Raw genomic sequence first — 20,345 nt, forward strand, 5'->3', positions numbered from 1 at the left:
AGGCAACGGACAAAACCGACTTCGAAAAAACTATTGCTAATACAAACAAGTGTTCCAAAATTGTCGTTTAGTCACCGCGACCAATCTGGTACACATACAAGGAAGCATCATTTCATTTGATAACTGACATTAATGCCTGAGTGTGATGTACATACCAGCTGACAGAAGACCAGTGCAATGTCTACAGGGTTGGGCAGCTTTCTCTGAGCCAGGGCGTAGCCAATCTTATATCCTTTACTGTGCATGGCTTTGTCAATACTGAAATGAACATCATTTAGTTCTATAATACATATTTATCCCATATAAAATAGCAATAAGGCATTGCTGCATGACAGGAATAGTGATGCCTTTGTGCAGCTGAGGTGATCTGATTGGGTGTGTGTGTAACTGGAGTTTGCTTGCATTTTGGTAGACTAGTTCCCTTGGCTACTGAATATAATATGTATTCCCCACTCAGACACCAAACAGTTCTTGTTTTATCCATGTATGGCCTGGTTAAAAATCTTTCTGTTGGTATGATATGAGGGTGTGTGAGTTTAACTTTGCACAGCACTGAGCAATATTCCAACTACCTTCGGACAGTCTGTAAATAATAGAGTCTGGACAAGTCAATCCAGAGATTAACTGCATGCGCATCAATATGTGCAAATGGGACATGATGACTGTGTGTCAACCAAGTCAACAAACCTGACCACCAGATGCCATTAGTCGCCTCATACGGCAAGCATGGGTTATTGAAGATCAATTCTCATTGGCATCTTCATGGGTTGGACTGACAAGACAGAGGACTGATCCACAAAGGTCTGCTCTCACTGTAAATGTATGAGAGTCTTTCTTCTAACTGGCTTTGAAATGTGGTCTGTCAGATTTCTGTATAACAAAGCTTATCTTATATCAAAGCATCCTGTATGACAAGTAAATCATTTTTATGACAAGTTCAACTTGAATCTGTTATGAGTCATTCTCGATATCGCCAGAATATACATTCTAATATGTCTCCAATACACCCTGGGGGCATCTACGGGTACTCCCGATAATGTTATTACCTCCATTTGGTGGCTCTGCATTCTCACAGTAGTCATTCAGCTAAGCAGCCACAACAAACTGAGCTTGCCAGAGTCAACAAGGAGAGATGTGATTGGTTAGCTCAACTTCCTAGTGTAATGTACACACCTGATTGGATAAAAAGCCAGCCAAGGGAGGTAATAAATTTATCAGACTGCTGTAGATGCCTCAAGGGTATGGTGGAGATTCATCAGAACGTATTCCTTGGAGATATCGAGTTCATTATCAGTTGAACCTACTTGGTGAGCAACAGTGAGATGAAGATGAGCAAGGCCACAAGGAGAAACAAAAAGCCAAACAGCATCTCAAACGGACGTAGCACCAGCAGACATTTCCGTATGCAGCTTCTGTCATTGGCCTCTAGGTGGCGCAGCTGTCTTTCCATCAAACGATCCTGCTCATCAGTGTGTTGTTGGCCACGGTTGCTAAATCTTTTGCGACTAGAGTACTGGAACAAAATTTGATCCATAAAATACAGCCATGCTGATGCAATTACTCTGGCCAGTAGGAATAAAGCCATGCTGATGTGATTACCCTGGCCAGTAGGAATAAAGCCACGCTGATGTGATTACCCTAGCCAGTAGGAATACAGCCACGCTGATGTGATTACCCTGGCCAGTAGGAATAAAGCCATGCTGCTGCGATTACCTTTTCCTTGATGGCCTGTCGTCTCTCTGCTCTTTCTATCCTTTCTTCTCTCTGACTGTGTACTTGCATTTTTTCCTTCCTGGCACTCAAGCGGCCCTTGATGAGGTCAATAGGTAGTGCAGACATGCCGTAAGCCTGAAATTTGGAAGAAATACAGGTGAATTTGAGAGTGCACTGGCAGACCTTCTGGGTGCCCTGAGGACATAAGTACAAAACACACAGTGCTGCCTTTTAGCAAAGTTGTTAGTGCTTCAGTTATGTTCCAGCACTACGTCAGCAGTCTGTAAATAATCAGGAAAGAATCTCAGCTCCAGCAGTGACTCCAGTTCAAATCTTGCCTTGGACCAGACAATCCAGTGACTGACAGTGCAACAACCAATGTCATTGATGAACGTTCAAACAACACACCGTGTAATCCATTAATTTTGTTTGTCTGTTATTGATTAACACAACACTGAACAACATTCCAGCTATATGACAGCAAGTCTTTGAAGGGCATTTAGAAGTGAAATGCATAAGAATGAAGATTTTATGGATATCAACTTCTTTATATGAGAACACAACGTTTCGGAGTTAATGCTTACTCCTTCATCAGGTGATTGAGAATGGGGTACAGAGCTATATTTATATGTACAGGTAAAACAATAACAAAGTAACAAGTGGAATGAATTAACGAAAGCTGGAAGCCAGTATAAACAAGCGCTGATTGGAACCCGACAGTTATGATAACAATGATAGAAGCCAATGGTGGATGATGTTTACATAACACATGGTTGGGGATTAAGGATGATGTACATGACTACATGAGGGTTGGTGGGCATGTTTACATGGGGGTTGATGATGTACAAATACAAGTAGATAAGGATGTACACGGGTAGATCTAACCTAACCTGATGCCCTATACAATGAACTGGACCACCTCAGAAAGACATTCACCACACTAAACGGTTACCCTCCCCAGCTCGTCACAGCCACCATCAACAAGACCCTCAAGGACCGAGAACCCCGCCTCAAGCCTTCTCCATCACCCATCAGAGTAATCATACCCTACCTTGGCCCCATCAGTCATCAAATATCACGCCTCATCAAGACCAAAGCCAGCATCGATGTCACCTTCTCCAGTGGCAAGACCATCAAGACCTACCTAAAAGCCAACGGGAAAGGACCCAGCTGTGAACACCCTAACCCCAGAGGATGCATCTACCAGATCCCTTGCAACTGTGGCGACCTATACATTGGAGAAACGCTGAGACCAATCAACACCAGAATGAAGGAACACCAGACCTCTGTCAGCAAACTCGACCAGAAATCGGCCATCTCTGAACACATTCTCAAGAACCCTGGACATTCAATCCGATGGGAGGACACTAGGATACTATCTACCAACAACAACAACTGGCGCCAAAGGAAACTGCAAGAAGCCATCGAGATCCGGAGACAGAAACCAGCAATCAACCGTGACCAAGGAGTGTACCTACCAAGTGCCTGGGACTTATTGATAAATTAATCTCTTCTATCTGTGTACATTCTATCTATGTAATTCATGTATAGCCTATCTACCCGTGTACATCCTTATCTACTTGTGTTTGTAGATCATCAACCCCCATGTAAACATGCCCACCAACCCTCATGTAGTCATGTACATCATCCTTAATCCCCAACCATGTGTTATGTAAACATCATCCACCATTGGCTTCTATCATTGTTATCATAACTGTCGGGTTCCAATCAGCGCTTGTTTATACTGGCTTCCAGCTTTCGTTAATTCATTCCACTTGTTACTTTGTTATTGTTTTACCTGTACATATAAATATAGCTCTGTACCCCATTCTCAATCACTTGATGAAGGAGTAAGCATTAACTCCGAAACGTTGTGTTCTCATATAAAGAAGTTGATATCCATAAAATCTTCATTCTTATATGACAGCAGTCTGCAAATAATGAAGCCTGGATCAGACAATCAAGTGAAAGACATCATGGGCAACAATCTAACCAACTGGGGTATGATGACATGCATGAACTAAGTCGGCGAGCCTGACAGCTGGACCCCATTAGTTGCTTCTTATGGCAAGAATGGAATACTGACAACCAAATCTTACCCAGGTGTGTCATCTGTTAAATTTTAATGGTCTCTTATGACCACTATTGGCTGCTGAAGAACAGTTCTTACACAGTAAGTGAGTGAGTTTAGTTTTATGCCACTTTTAGCAATATTCCAGCAACATCATGGCAGGGGACATCCGAAATGGGCTTCACACATGTGGGAAGTTGAATCCAGGTCTGTGGTGTAAAGAGTGAAACCTGTGACATGTTTAATTATTTTCACATCTTTGACTTTACAGTTTCGTAATTTCTTTCTACGTACCGTATACATGATGAAGGCCATCATTCCCAGCAGGCTCAACACACTGATGATAAAGGACAGTGAGTCTTCCAACCCTGTCAAAACACACAATTGATCAAGGGTGAGACTCAGACATGGAGAGGTGTTAACAATGTGAAAGCTACAGCAATATCACGAAAATCATAGCAAAGAACATTCTCTGCCCGCATAGGTTACTTGTCATACCTTCCAATGAACTGCTGTTCTAATATGGCCATATTTCCCGATTCTCATAAAAATCACCTACTGGCAAAAAAATCGCAACACAAATTATCTCCCTACTTTCTATCCAATCAGAGCATGTGTTTCTATCCAATCAGAGCATCTACTTAGATCCAACTTGACTAACACAAGCAAATGTGGGGCCACAAATATCCCTCCTCTGATGGGCACTTGTGTTGATGTGACACAAGACATTTAATGGTTAACTTTTTGCCTGTGACATGGGTGATGGAGACTCCATTGATCTGTAATTACATGAGCAAGTTCTGTCAAGAAGAAACATTTGCACATTGCACTGGTGAACAGGCTCTAGTTTTCCTGAAGCAAATGAAATTACTGATTCCTTACGAATGATCACTTTTGAAACATCTCTGACCACAGCTAAATCTGATTTCAACCAATCATGAATCCTGCACATTCGCCCCATGAAAGGGCCATGTTAGAACAGTTGTTCGTAGGAAGACATGACAAGCAGCCACCGTGGGAAGAGAATGAGCAAAGAAATCAAAGAGGCAAAATCACACACAAAGCGACACAAACAGTGTGTACACAGTATGCTTGGTTTATAACATAGCACATGTATTTCTGGGATTATTTTTTATTATGCTTAGGTCGCCATTTTTTTTATCTAATTCTAATTGTATTTTAACACTTACAGTAATATTCATAATGTTCACATGAATACAACATGCCATTTAGTAAGAGGTCAAATGCAACATGTAACATTTGGGATTCTACTTTCTTAATAAAGTTCAGATTCCAGTACTTTCTGAGGTAGAGCTCAATGCTACAAAACAGGTGTTCACCTATCTGTGGAGTTCAGATAAACTGATATAACCAAAGATAGGTCACAATGACCAGGCAATTGATAACATTTTCTCAGAATCAAACATAAACGATTTTTTAACTACTGTTAGAGTGTTCGAAACACTTGACAATGGAACATATCTTTGAAGTTGTCAGGGCCTGAAAACGAGTCTAATACTTACGTAACTCCCTTCACTTACAAGTACAAGTCAAGACTGAATATTTTGTGAAGGCTCCAGGAAGTTTATGTTCATGGTATAATGGTCATCATTTTTAAGTAGAAGGTTGCATCATTTTACACTGGATGTGAAATTTGCTGTTGCAGATTGTGCAGTAGTATAGGGAATGATAGTCCGAAAACACTTTTCAAAAACCCCTCTAAAAAGCCTCATTTACTAAATGAGGCTTTGGTGGGACCCTTAGCTCTTGCTATTATTGCCCCTACTACAAAGCCACGCCATCACGTTTACCGTGACTTGGCAGGCGGTAACACTGTGCCGTACGGTACGATCAATAATTCTTCTCTTACAAACCCCCTACCCGGCCCACCCCTCAAGTAGTACAAGTTAGGTTCGTCGGCTTTTATATCCACTTTATCTATGTTGTAAGTTTTGACTGACCATATAGGATCGGTGGCTCGCTTACGGCTATGTTATGTTTATATCGATGAAACAGTTTAACGTGAACCGCCTACGATCTCTTTGGTGTTCATAATAAAGGCTTGCTGGGCTTTTTGTATTCCCTGTGCTATGTACTTTTTTTTCTCGTCCTCGCTGATAGCAGACTTACGAGACTTGGATCGAATATCTTGTTTCATTCCGTTATATTTTTTGAGTTCAGAGAGGATTGAACTAAACTCCTCTTCTGAGATCTTACTGTCAGAGAGTGCCGTGGAAATTCGCTCACTCACTGTGTTGAGTTTTGCTTCAGCCAGAACCCTGATCTCGTCGTGTTTCAATGCCTTACGATTAAGTCTGCGTGATACTAACTTAAGCGCCAACCCTACCAACCCTGTCACCCCAGCCGTTATTTCAATACCTAGCACTATAGGTGCAGCCACGATGGTGGTTAACAACCCAACGCCTGCCGCCCCTAGTCCCATGCTGGTTGCCATAAGGGTAGTGTCAGCCCCATCCACGATATTGAAAGCTCTATTGTATTTTTTACATAGTGCTTTCCGCGTGTCACGGTCTTGTTCTAGTTGACGTTTTACATCACATAACTGCCTCAAGCGGAACCCATCTACGGTTTCCAACGTCTTCGCTACTTCCTCTACGACTGGGTACAGACCCATCCTATAATATATATTTTGAAAGATATTTTAATTGGGGTTCAGTTAATATTCTATCAATGTATTTGAAGTCTATAAGTTCTAGACTGTTAGTCAGGGTAATAGGTGAGAGGCTAATAGGATTTATTGGTATAGAATGAACCCCACTGAGGCTTATTAAGCGGTTTATAGGACCCGTGGTATCCTGTTGTATAACAATACGACAATATTCGCCTTTGTGTATGCTAAACCAGCCTATTGCCACCCCGGGTAAAATTTGGTGTCTTATTGGGCGGTCTCCATTGTCTGAATACTCAAAGAAGACTTCTATGATGAGTGTGAAAGGGGGGGTTATTATTTCAGGATTACTAAATGTTAATTTATTTTCGAATGGAGCCGATAACCCATTTATGCTACTTCTTATTAATGTCCTCTCCGGAATGAAATCCCCGACCCAGATACCGTTATTCCTAATCTTAGAGATACGCCCCACTTCAGTTAATGTGATATAAGGTGAGGTGGGTGTTAAGTTGAGCAGCCATTTAGGCTCTTTAAAATCTAATAACGACACCCGTTTGTACACGTTGTCTTCGAATTGTAGGATGTATAATTCACCTTCCTCACCAGGCTGATCGAATCCCTCTGTATCTCCCAGGTCGTTAAGTGTAGTGTTGGGATGATGACTAGTCATTATTATACTATTACGATATAATTTCCAACTGGTTTTCTGATAATAATTCAGGGGTTAACTTAATACCCATGAAGTGTATGTTGTCAGGCAGGAAGATATTGATTAGTGATATCTTGTTTTCTACGATCACGTTGACCCCCTGCAGACTGGTCTTGGAGTCGACACCCACCCACACGTAAACGTTGCAAACTTGAAACTGGTGTCGTTTCACCCACCCGAGTTTGATCCCCTTCACGATCTCGACATCATTCCCCGATGGTTCCCCTAGGTAGACTTTGATGAATAGTGTTGAGTTTGCCGGTAGACTCTCTAGTATCTTAACCACGCCTTCGAATTCAGACACCAACTGCAATTTCACGTTTTGCATGGCCGGTTTACTCGATAGCATGTGGGCTGCTATAGTGTTGACTGGGCTGACGACTATGCTACGTCTCTGAGTTGGGACGTAAGCCACGAGCAGGGTTCCATTGTTCACGACTTTGTTTAGGTGGTTGTCTTTGTTATCCGTGAACACGTAAGGGGAGACGAGTCTAATATTGAGAAACCATTTGTTATCGGGTAACAACACCCACTTGTCATCTTCGGTGAAGACGAGCATATATGGTTTGTTTTTGACGACGGTAGTGCTCTCAACATCGTCTAAGTCGAACAGTTTACCTCCGAATGATGGGTATATTCTCCAGTTGTCATCACCGGTGTTGACGAGGGCGTACTTAGTGTTGGCTGTTGCCCCTGTGGTATCTATCATATCACTTAGGGCTCCACCGGAGGAGACTTCAACGCGTTTGTAAATGTTGTTTTTCAGTTGCAAGGCGTACGTTTTACCATCTACTCCGGGAGCGTCGAAACCGCGTGTGTCTCCGAGGTCGGAGATCCCGATATTGACGCATTTTTTCACTCCGGGTCCTTGTGCGCTGGTCATGTTACGTGAAGCGTTAAGCTGAGGTATCCTATATTTACAGGATTATGATTTATATCTAACACCGATATTGTCAGCTCAGGTATGTTGCCCTGGGTTAATCTCTTATACTGCCGTGGTGAAAATGACTCGGTTCTACCGTCGTTGAATTTCTCAGTTTTCACCGGCACTGCTCTCAGTATAGTGGAAGGGTGGCCTCCTTGAATGTTATACGTTGTGCTCACCTGACCGAGATGAATGTACAGCTCTCGGTACGGTACTAGGTCGGGTAACTTCGTGCCTGTGACGGTTGTTGTTGGTTTTATCTCGTCAGGAGACATACCGAGTATCCTCGCTAATGGTCGGCCTAGCCTCAAGGAGGTTCTTCCGTTGTTGATTAACACCACTGTGCCGTTTGAGTCGTTCATCTTGAGTTCGGCTCCCAGGGGTTTGAAGACCTCGTCGTTTAGCGAGCACACGCTGTAGTAACCGTCAGTTATCTGACTGCGAGTTCCACTGACGAACAGCTTATTGTTGCTGATATTAATGTTAGTCCATTGCGGTAGGTAGGTGATATCGCAGAGTGCGACTTCGAGTTGACCTGACGTGTTATCGATCGCGTGCGTCAGCTGAACGGCCTCACCGCTAGTTATTCCTGGAAGTGTTATGTACATATTATAATATATAAATTATATAATATAATATGGATTTAGCACACTTGAAAATCGTGGTGAATGCAGATGGTACGGGGTTTAAAACAACCTTTATTGATATCTTTGAAAAGTATGTCGTGTCCGTTAATAACGCGCAGGCGGTGGTAAACTGGAATCAAAACCCAATGCAGTTTTGGCAGAACCAACTCAACTTTGCTGTGTGGTGTGCGACGACAGGGTCGGGTGTGACACCAGACTATGGTATAGACGAACTGAGTAAGGCGGTTGTTTTGTTTCATATTTATTATCAAACGAGACGAATATTGAAGGAAATAAGTGCTCCTCTTCCCCAAGATAAAGCGTGGAGTATGACGAATAACCCCTATGATAGACGCGCTTATGAACGTATTTGTGGGGAGTTTGAGATTCCAACGAATAAAGACTTTCGCCTTCCTGGTGTGAACCATGGTCTCGGTATAGTTCTCGTGTACTTCTACAGGTCCGGAACATATTATGCCGGTTCTAAAGATGGTTCATACAACCCAAACCGTCATACATTTACAGGCCCCACAACGAATGAAAAGATCCATGTCAGCTGTATAAAGCAAACCAGTCCTGATGCAGCCACAGCCTGGACTAAAATGATCTCAAAAACATCGAAAGGATTCACTCGTGCTGGTACAATACGCTTGAACGACTCGATTCGAACGTACGTGTGGGCGCTGTTGGGTGCGCAGTCGATGACGCGTTCTAACATCCTCGGTAAGGGAACTGCTTACGACGCTCAGACACAATTCGTTTCCAACGTTGATGATGCTATCAATTCACCAGTTGATCTCCCGAGGGCTATCGACCGTTACCAAAACGTGTTAGAATACGCCAGATCGAAAGTCAATTACGTGTTCGGCGTGGGGTTATACATGGCCCCGAGTGATATGCAACTTAGAATAAAAAAAGTGGTGGGTTATAACAACGAAATAGTCATAGCCACGAAGGATCAAAAGTTGGGTATCAACCCCGATATTAACACCCCACATATCCCACACACCCAACCACGTGAAACGGGTATAGTTGCGCCACCACCGGAGCCTAAAGTTCATGTGGAGGTACCCCCGGGGGGTGTGGGGGTTTCCACCACCTATCAGCAGCATATTGATAATAAAACAGCCCTAGTGGTTGGCGGGGTAACTTTGGGACTTATTTGGTTAAAGATTTCTTAGCCGCTACGTACACCAGACCCGCCACGGCGACGATGGCTGCCCACAGGTTTTGACTGAGCCACATGGCAGTTTTAGACAGAGCGCTCAACAACCACGAGACGATGCTACCCAGGATGCCGGGAAGGGCTTCGGCGGCTTTACCAGCCAGTTTAGCTAGGCCTTCCCCGAGTTTTTTAATCCAGTCTTTAACACTCCCACCGCCATTTGGAGTTCCACCGCCGGCACTTGGGGGTGTGGGGGCACCCCCCACCAATGACACCACCAGGGTTGATATGATTAAACCCAATGCAGTCAGAATGCTGGCGATGGTGATCCCTTGCTCCCGGAATAATATCCGAATCCTGTTGGCTAAAGTTGTATCTTCGTTCAGTATTCTATCGATTGTTTCCCGAATGCGACTGATCTGGGATCGAAGATGTTCACGATTCGAGGAAGCGGCTTCCAATCGTGTACGTCTCTCGTCTTCTAAATCGCGTAGTCGTTCATTGATACGATTCTTCATATCATCGTCGTCAGTTTCGGTGAGTTTGGTTTTTTCCCTAGCGATGTGCTCGTCGATTTCGTTCAGTTTCCCCATGTTGTTCACGAGTTCTCCACGCACGCGTTTCACGGCTTCGTCTAAGCCGTACAGTTCCCTTACCGGAAAGTCAAACCCCGGTAACGGTTTGTCCCAGTAGGTGCTCAACAGTTTTTCTATGCTGTCCGAGGCTTCTGTAGCACGCTCTGGCGTCATTTCATCTATAGTGGTGAGGTGGGATCTGGTAGCTTGAAGATCTTCTTTAACGGTCTTAGGTATTGCACCACCGTAATCAGGCATGTTTAGATGTTTAATGATAAATTCGCCACCACCATTGCGGCTGGCTAGAGTTGACAAGGCCAGTGGTTTTTTATTGATCTTGTTAAAGAGGTTGACCTCTGGGGCAGACTTAAGACGTAGAACACCCTTTTTATCAATAAAAAAATTATTGTAGTCTCGACCCTTTGGTTCAACGTAGTTTTTATCGCTTTTTAATCCTTCGTAATAATCATTTACCGTTGTTTCTAAAAGTTGTTGGCTCAATGGCAAACTAGTAAATGAGGTCTCCTGCTCATCATCGTATACCTGGGCACTAGCGCCCCGCATATCATCCATAGGTATGTCTTCATCCATTAGTATTTAAATATATTTTATTTATATATAACAATGTACGGTAGAAAATTAGATCCTTTCAGAAAATTAAGAGAGCCATTAGGTGCCAGAGCCGTGCGACAGTCGGTGACCATCACCAACAATCCCAGCAAGATAGACCAGAACCAAACTCTGCTGGTTAGATTTCCAAACCTTGGTGAGAATGACCTCATTGTACCAGGCACTGTTCGACTGGCGTTCAATATCACGTTGACCTCCGACAACGACAAACGCGAGCTAGTGCGGAACGTGGGTCGAGCTATCATCAAGAAAACGACCGTCAAGATCAGCGGTAACGAGGTACTGAGTATCGACGACAGCGACGTGTTTCACTGCTACAAGGATCTCTGGAAAAGCGAGAGAGAACGAGTCAATGATGTGTACCAGGGTATCAGCAAATCAACCCGGGCGCGCATAGGGTATGTCTTCACGCAAGACCAGCAAGACAAGCTATCGGACGGTGAAAAGGCCATAGCTCTAGCATACGGGAATCGATTCTGCGTGCCGCTCGACTTCGAGTTGCTCACGGGACACGCGCCGTTTTACCAGGCCGCGCTGGGTGATAGGCTAGAATACGAGCTCACGTTTAACGACTATAGCAAAGTAGTGCGTACGCCGAACGGTGATGAGGCCAGTTATGCCATAGACAACATCTCTCTGGAGTTCGACATGGTCACTAGCCCGGAGCTGGCCAGGCAGGTTCGAAGCCAGTATTCTGGAAAGATGGCTATCCTGTACGATCGCGTACTGAGGCATAGATCAGTCGTGCGAGATAAGAGCGACACTGTGTGGAATATCAACCTGAACGTGCCGGCGCGATCGATGAAAGGTATCCTGGTCGTCCCCGTGGAGGATTACGATCCATTCCGGAGGGACAGCGAGAAGTTTTTCAACCCCGAGATTGAAAAGGTGGAAGTGACCATCGAGGGCGTGCCCAACCAGCTGTTCAGTCATGGTATGAGACCACACCAGCAGTGGGATGAGATAAAAAAGCTACCAGTGGGGGACTACATAACAAAGGACCTGGACCTAGGCTCTGTGCAGATCGGTGAATACCTGACCACCAAGTACGCCCTATGGTTGGACATGCGGTCCACGGATGATGATAAACTGCACGGTAGCGGGCGCCGTATAGATAACGGTAGCGAAGGGATAACTATCCAGATTACTAAGAAGGCTCAAACCGCTGGTAAGTTGAAATTATATCTGTACGTTATTATGGACGCGCAACTTAATATAGACAATGGGAGATTCGTGCAAGCCATCTACTAGTGGGGGGTACCCCCCCAATAAACTACCAACCTCTGGGGGGTGTGGGGGTCTCCCCCTCCCCACTGACCCACACTGCGCTATCATATGCGGGCAGACTGGCTGTGGGAAGACCGTTTTCGTGTTGGATATGTTGGAGGGTTACTACAAGGATGTGTTCGATAACATCGTTATCATGTGCCCTACTCTGAGCATGAATAAAACGTACGCGCGACCTTGGGTGATGACGGACCCGGACGTACACAAAATCGACCCTGGAACACGCCTGCAGGACTGGTTGAAAGCTCTTCACGAGAAATTTAAAGGGGAACCGACGCTGTTTATACTGGACGACTGCAGCGCTAATCGCGAGATAACAAAAAAGAGAGACATGCTATCGTACCTGGCCTTCTCCGGCCGGCATGCAAATCACAGCGTCTGGGTGCTAACGCAGAAGTTCAACTCGGTGTTGAAAGACCTCAGGGAGCAGACGCGATGGGTGGCCTTATTTCACTGCAAGGATAGGGATTCGTTCGAGGAGTGTTTGAGAGAGAACGATGTGATGAGTAAATTAGAACGGGAACGGGTGAAGAAACAGCTCGCTGAAACTAAACACGCTAAGCTCGTGCTAAAGACCGACCAACCCGTGGCTTATATAGTATGCTAAGCAAAGCTAAGCAAAGCTAAGCAAAGCTAAGCAAAGCTAAGCTAAAGCTAAGCTAAAGCTAAGCAAAGCTAAGCATATAGCTATGATATTCGAAGTATTTGTCGTGTGCAACTTAACCTTCATTTCTCTGTGTTTTGTCTGTATCGGGTATTATATAGTTAAAACTAAATCTTACTTGTTATATTATAAGATGGAGTGTGAGGAATTGCTCGAACAATTGTCTGTGGAGGGTTCCCCCACGCCGCCCGCAGGCCCCACTGATGACAAGCGAGAGAAACTGGTGGCGTTGGCTGTTGGAGGCAAAGCCAAACATTACTTTGGAGACTACACTCCAGATAAAATTAACAAAATGTCAGCCGAAGAAATCGATAAGCTGTACGCTAGATACGAGTCCCGGCTCGGAGCAGAAATGACAAAGACAATAGGATCGGCTATGACCCAGATGTACACCGGTATTGTGTCACATTTCCTTCCCATTCCACCAGAGCGCCGACTTTACCTGTGGGAAGACCTAGATAAAGACCCTTTTATCGAACACGCCGTGAGCTCTATCAGCTGCGGGTTGTACCACAAATATGGTATGTTGTTGGCTCCAGTGACGGCGGCGATTATCACGGCAAAACATTGTCAATTTGAGAGAAAGAATAATAATAATAGTATAGATGGATGCTGCACAGGAAACCCCAGTGGAGGTACCCCCAACAGTGATGGAGGAGACCCCACCCCCAACAGTGACCCCTTCAGTGGAGGTACCTCCAACAGTAACCAGACAGAAGAATCCTAAGAGAGTAGCTGCCGGTAAAAAACGGTGGTGTAACCAACATAAAGTGACCAATCCAACCCGACTGTTGTTGGCTGTAGGTGTAACTGCTGCCGTGGTTATAACATGGTTATACGCCTCCCACAGTGAGCCACCACCCAACAGTGAGCCCCCCACCCACAACAGTGGGGGTATGGGGGTATCCCCCATGGTAGACCCGCATATCATGTTATAATTTTAATATTTTATATCATATACATAATGTCTGAGGGGAAAACGTTCGTCAACGACGCATACCACGCCACAGTGGTAGCTAGTCTAGCAGTAGGGTACGCTCGGTTAACTAAAATGGTGCTTAAACAACCAACTATCAAGCTAGATTTCAACCTGCAGGATATGGGTATGCTCATAATGAACCTTGGTATGGCGATGGCCACAAAAGACATCCTAGTAAAACAAGGGATCATACCTGATAATATAATGAAATAAATATAGGGATGGCCACGATAGCTATGATGGTCGGTGGGGCGTTAGTGAATGCCCTGGCATTTTCCGGGAGTAATTTCCTCTTCTCGAAACTACGAGATGATCACGCGGCTGAAATACAGGAAGAAAGGAAGCGACACGATCTCGCTACTGAGAAACTACAAAGAGCACAGGCCGAGTACGCTAAAAAACGCCTCCAGAGGATCGATTTTATTAATGAACAACTCACGCGTGAAAACCATGCCGTTCAAACATTCAAAGATGTCGATGAAGCAATGAAAGAATACTACCTACTAACTGGTAAACGATTGGAAGCGCTCAATAAACCCACACTCGCTCAGTACTACACACCATCCAAGGGACAAATGAATCGTGAACTGGGCTTCATAGTGTTGGGTATAGCAGCTACTGCGTTGGTTGCAAAGCAATTAAACTAAAATACCTATATAAGTAAACATGAGACCCGCTCCATACCGATGCGAATATATACTTATGGGGAAGACCGAGGCCTGTGGTAGGAAATGCAGGAATCAGGGGTTCTGTTGTTTCCATATGGGAAGTCCTAACTACACGTGTTCTGTGTGTGGTATCGGGGTTAAAGGACACTACTGTTTATGTAAAGCTCACGGAGCGAACGTAGTCAGACATCAACTCATATACGAGAATAAAAAAGGCTACATAAAAGAACGTAGGCGACTGCTCAAGATAGACTCCAATTAGAGATTATACACACCTACGTATAGCTATGTCTGTGGAAAACATATTCAAATATGAACTGGCCTTATGGGGTAGCTTCAGATTTAAGATAATAGTGGACGTGGTATGGATTAAAGAGGGTGTTAAGTATACTCACCCCTTCGAATGGGAGCGGGATATCGCGTCTCAATACCATATAGAACGTTTTTCGAGTATAAGTGAATACAAGGAATACTATACCCAAGGCGAGTACTGGATTGAAACAGCCACACTATATATTTTACCAGGTACGTGGGACGATTTGACAGAATGTCTAGAATTGTACCCGGCCACCAGAAAATATTTTTTAAGAGTTACTGCCGACCAATTAGACATTGATTCTCTTAGGTGTAAACACTATGGCTACTGTGCGCGAGCTCAAGCGGGCCGCAAAGCAGAGAGGTGTTATCGGGTATTCTAGAATGCGGAAGCCAGCATTGTTGAGATTACTAGGTTTAGAAATCCCTCCTACGGTAAAACAGTTAAAAGCTCAAGCGAAACAACTTGGATACACGGGTTATTCAAAACTGGGGAAAGCCGGGTTAACCGCATTGTTATCACATGCCCCAGTAGCACGTCCAACTGTAAAACAACTGAAAACCGAGGCACACGATTTGGGTTTAGGCGGGTATTCTCGTATGAGAAAACCACAGCTTGTAGAATTATTACGACAGAATAGAGCTATTGACCTACAGTTCGTGCGCACTGAGCACGCCGTAGGCAATTATTTGAGAGGTTGGCGCATGCGTGTTGATAGAAACATAGACATTACAGATATTAAGCCTCTGATAGCTGATAAGGTCAACCAGGAACTAAATAATCTAGGAAGTATCAAGTTTCAGATCACAGTGAAAATGTCGCTCGATAAGGAGGGCACCACAGGGGTCACTGAGTATTTCCAGCCTTACTTCCGAGGTAAACAAGAGGTCGTCACACATACAGAGACCATTGACGCATCAATCGATAATAGTTTTCAGCAGATACGAGAATACCTAGAACGCTACACACACATGGGGTCCGGGTGGGCTGTAGATAAAATCGATAACGTCTATCTAGACATAGCTAAATACGTGCCGTTCAGAGGTGGGTCATACCTAGACTTGCCTCCCTACTATAAGAACAAACAAGCCATAGTAAACGTTAAGAATAGAGGAAACGATTGCCTGAGGTTATCTATCAGGTCAGCCATATTTCCAGCTGCCACTAATCCGAACAGGCCTTCTAATTATCCACAGGACGATGGGCTCAACTGGGATGGTATAGATGAACCCACCCCAATATCCCAGATCACTAAAGTAGAAAAACAGAATAATCTGGCTATAAATGTCTTTGGACACGAAGGTAATACAACAATAATACACAGGGTCAGCCCGGTGAAGGATTGTCAAGTTATTAATTTATTCATGATTCAAAAAGGTGAAACGTATCACTACACGTGGATAAAACATCTCAGCCGGTTGTTGCACGACCAGTCGAAACACGTTGGGGAAAAACACTTTTGTGTACGATGCCTACACTGTTTCAGTCGGGCTGATTTATTAGAATCCCACCTGGAGGATTGCCAAGGTGTTGGGCAGACGGCCATACGAGTCGAAATGCCTAAGGAAGGTGAAAATATCCTAAAATTCGACAATCACAAGAATCAAATGTCTGTGCCTTATATTATATACGCCGACTTCGAAGCCTTAATTGTAGGGGAATCATCCACTAGTGGGAGTTTCACACACAAAACACAAGAGCATAAAGCCTGTTCGTTTGGATACATTGTCGTCCGTTGTGACGGGGAAACGAAAGCTCCGGTAGTGTATAGGGGTCCTGACGCGGCTGAAAGGTTTCTAAAGTGCTTGCAGGAGGAAGAAAAAATTATTAGGAATGCATTGTATAAAATCACTCCAATGCGTATGACCAGAGCCGACATGCTAGCTCACGCCAGTAGCACTAACTGTCACGTGTGCGACTCACCACTTAACGGTGATTCGGTGAGAGATCACTGCCACATAACTGGTAAGTATAGAGGCGCCGCTCACAACGCGTGCAACCTCAAACTTAAAATCAACCCTAAGACAATAAACATCCCCGTTGTCTTTCACAACTTGAGAGGATACGACTCTCACTTGATCATGCAGGCCATCGCGAAAATCGATGGTAATATATCGTGCATCCCAAACAACATGGAGAGATACATCTCCTTCAGCTTAAACGGACTTAGGTTCATTGACTCGTTTCAATTCCTCCTGTCGTCACTCGACAGTCTGGTCAAGGCCAACAATACCTTCCCTATTACAGATCGCTACACAGACGCCGAGACTAGACACCTGCTCATGAGGAAGGGCGTGTACCCATATGAGTACATGGATAGCTGGGCTAAGTTCACAGAGACCAGACTACCTCCTATCGACTGCTTTTATAGCAAGCTGAATGAGGCGTCCGTCTCACGAGACGATTACTCGCACGCGATTAACGTATGGAATAAACTTGGTTGTAAGAACCTTGGCGATTATCACGACCTGTACTTGAGGACAGATGTACTGCTGTTAGCCGACGTGTTTGAAACGTTCAGGCGGACCTGTTTAAAGCAGTATAAACTCGACCCCGCATGGTATTACACCAGCCCAGGTCTGTCGTGGGACGCCTTGCTTAAAAAGACCGGAGTTAATTTGGAATTGCTCACAGATTACGACATGCACCTATTCATTGAGAAAGGCTTGCGAGGTGGTATTTCCATGGCATCCAAACGATACGCTAAAGCAAATAATCAATACGTGAAAGGTTACGATCCTAACAAACCAACCAATCACATTCTCTACCTCGACGCAAATAACCTGTACGGCTGGGCCATGAGCCAGTATCTACCTACAGGGGGATTCGAATGGGTACCCCACGTTGATGTTATGAGCATTGCACCAGATTCGAACAAAGGGTATATCCTCGAAGTTGACTTAGAGTATCCCAAGGAATTACACACATCGCACAACAGCTATCCCCTTGCGCCCGAACGTATGAAGGTTAACACAGACTGGATGTCTGAGTACCAACATAACTTGTCAGGTGGTCGTGTGGCGGACGTTGAGAAACTCGTGCCTAACTTAATGAATAAGACCAAGTACATAGTTCACTATCGCAACCTACAGCTGTACCTGTCATTGGGTATGAGGCTGACCAAAATACACAGGGTGCTCATGTTCGACCAGAGCCCATGGATGGAGCCCTACATCAGAATGAACACAGACCTACGAAAAAAAGCCACCAGTGATTTTGAGAAAAATCTCTACAAGCTCATGAACAACTCGGTGTTTGGTAAGACTATGGAAAACCTGAGGAAACGCGTAACCGTGAAACTGGTTAGATCTAGTGAGGAAGACAAGCTCAGGAAATTGATAGCCAGTCCGGCATTCAACCGTAATAAAATATTCACAGACGACCTAGTTGCCATACACATGAAGAAAAGTCACATAAAATTCAACCGACCTGTTTACGTTGGGATGAGTATCCTCGATTTATCCAAACACCTGATGTACGACTTTTACTACAACGAGCTCAAGAAACAGTACGGCGACAGGTGCGAAGTGCTGTACACTGACACGGATTCCCTGCTGATGGAGATTCGAACCGAGGACGTGTACGAGGACATGAAAAAACACATCGATTTATACGACACCAGCGACTATCCTAAGACCCATACTATACACAGCACGGTAAATAAAAAGGTCCTAGGTAAGATGAAGGACGAGTGTGCTGGCACGCCAATAGCTGAGTACATAGGTTTGAGGCCTAAGATGTACTCCATATTGAAAGCCGACAATAGTGAGATCCGAAAAGCTAAAGGGGTTAAGAAGTATGTGGTGAAACAACACATCAAACACGCCAGATTCAAGGAGGCTCTGTTCAAGACCCGTACCTTTAGGCATAAGATGAACACGCTTAGAAGTGATGGACATAAGATATACGGACTGACTATAAACAAGACGTCCCTATCGCCTATGGACACGAAACGTTGGATAGCTATTGATGGTATAAACACATACGCGTATGGACATGAAAAAATTTGAGGCTATTTATTACAGCCCGCGTGGATATTGGAAAGGAGCTAGCGCAGTAGATAAGCTATCTAAAATGGCACGAGTATCACCAGAGAAAGCCAAAGCGTGGCTTGAAAAACAAGCCCTGTGGCAGATCTATTTGCCGGCGCCACGCTACGTACCTAGAAGGAGTTTCGGAATTAACATACCTAATAGCATTCACCAGGCAGACCTACTGTTCCTACCTCATGATAAGAGGTACAAGTATGCCTTAACCGTAGTGGACGTAGCCAGTCGTTACAAGGAAGCCGAACCCTTGACCACGAAAGATTCGGCCAAAGTAGCCAAAGGATTAGAACACATATACAAACGCAGCCCGCTGACTTGGCCAACAGAGCTGCAAGTTGATCCCGGACGGGAGTTCATGGGTGCCGTGTCACAACTGCTAGCCAAACACGATACGAAGGTCAGGCGTGGCACGGCCGGAGCCCATCGCAGCCAAGCCATAGTTGAGAGATTTAATAGGACTTTGGCTGAGCGCTTGTTCGGCCATCAGTATGCTAGGGAGATGACCACCCCTGGAAAACGATCGACCGAATGGGTCACGAGGTTACCCGAGGTGGTATCGGCAATCAACCATGAAGTCACCCGTCTCACCGGTAAGAAACCGGCAGACGCTATCAAACTAAAATCAATAGTTGTAGAGTCGGCCGCTCCATTGCGTGGGAAGGAGAAACAGATACCGGATAGGGCCCTAGTGAGGTATCTGTACCAGCCGGGGGAACACGAGGGTGATAGCCGTAAGCGAGCCACCGATCCTATATGGTCGGTCAAAACTTACAACATAGATAAAGTGGATATAAAAGCCGACGAACCTAACTTATACTACTTGAGGGATGGGCCGGGTAGGGGGTTTGTAAGAGAAGAATTATTGATCGTACCGTACGGCACAGTGTTACCGCCTGCCAAGTCACGGTAAACGTGATGGCGTGGCTTTGTAGTAGGGGCAATAATAGCAAGAGCTAAGGGTCCCACCAAAGCCTCATTTAGTAAATGAGGCTTTTTAGAGGGGTTTTTGAAAAGTGTTTTCGGACTATCATTCCCTATACTACTTGTGCAGTTTCTAAATAAAACAAAAAAACCCCAAAAAGCAGAGAACCACGTCATACTTATATGCCTTGACAGCCTGAACAGACAAAATCTGGAAAATGATATTTAACAATTTTTTTTTATATTGCTCTTTGGTGATGAATCAATTATCACTTGTGAGATTTAAAAGAACTAAGAAGCACAATACAACTGACAGGTGATCTCACCATTGCTAGCCAGATCCTTGAAAAGGGCCTCTATCTGCTTCCACTCAGTAGAATTAGCATTGGGTGTCCCCTTGGTGGGAACAAAGGCA

General features: G+C 44.6%; 1 protein-coding gene across 1 annotated transcript in view; it reads right to left on the minus strand.

Annotated features, from left to right (window-relative positions):
• The window catches only part of LOC137290570 (probable lysosomal cobalamin transporter), a 36,013-nt gene that overhangs the window by 7,469 nt on the left and 8,199 nt on the right, over positions 1-20,345 (minus strand). Inside the window, exons 6-10 of the mRNA XM_067821606.1 lie at positions 20,257-20,345; positions 4,079-4,152; positions 1,714-1,848; positions 1,305-1,513; positions 156-258 (exon numbers count right to left, since the gene is read on the minus strand). Coding sequence (XP_067677707.1) covers positions 156-258; positions 1,305-1,513; positions 1,714-1,848; positions 4,079-4,152; positions 20,257-20,345 — 610 coding nt within the window. The remainder of the gene's footprint in view (positions 1-155; positions 259-1,304; positions 1,514-1,713; positions 1,849-4,078; positions 4,153-20,256) is intronic.

This window comes from Haliotis asinina, chromosome 7, assembly GCF_037392515.1.
Source record: "Haliotis asinina isolate JCU_RB_2024 chromosome 7, JCU_Hal_asi_v2, whole genome shotgun sequence".
NCBI lineage: Eukaryota > Metazoa > Mollusca > Gastropoda > Lepetellida > Haliotidae > Haliotis > Haliotis asinina.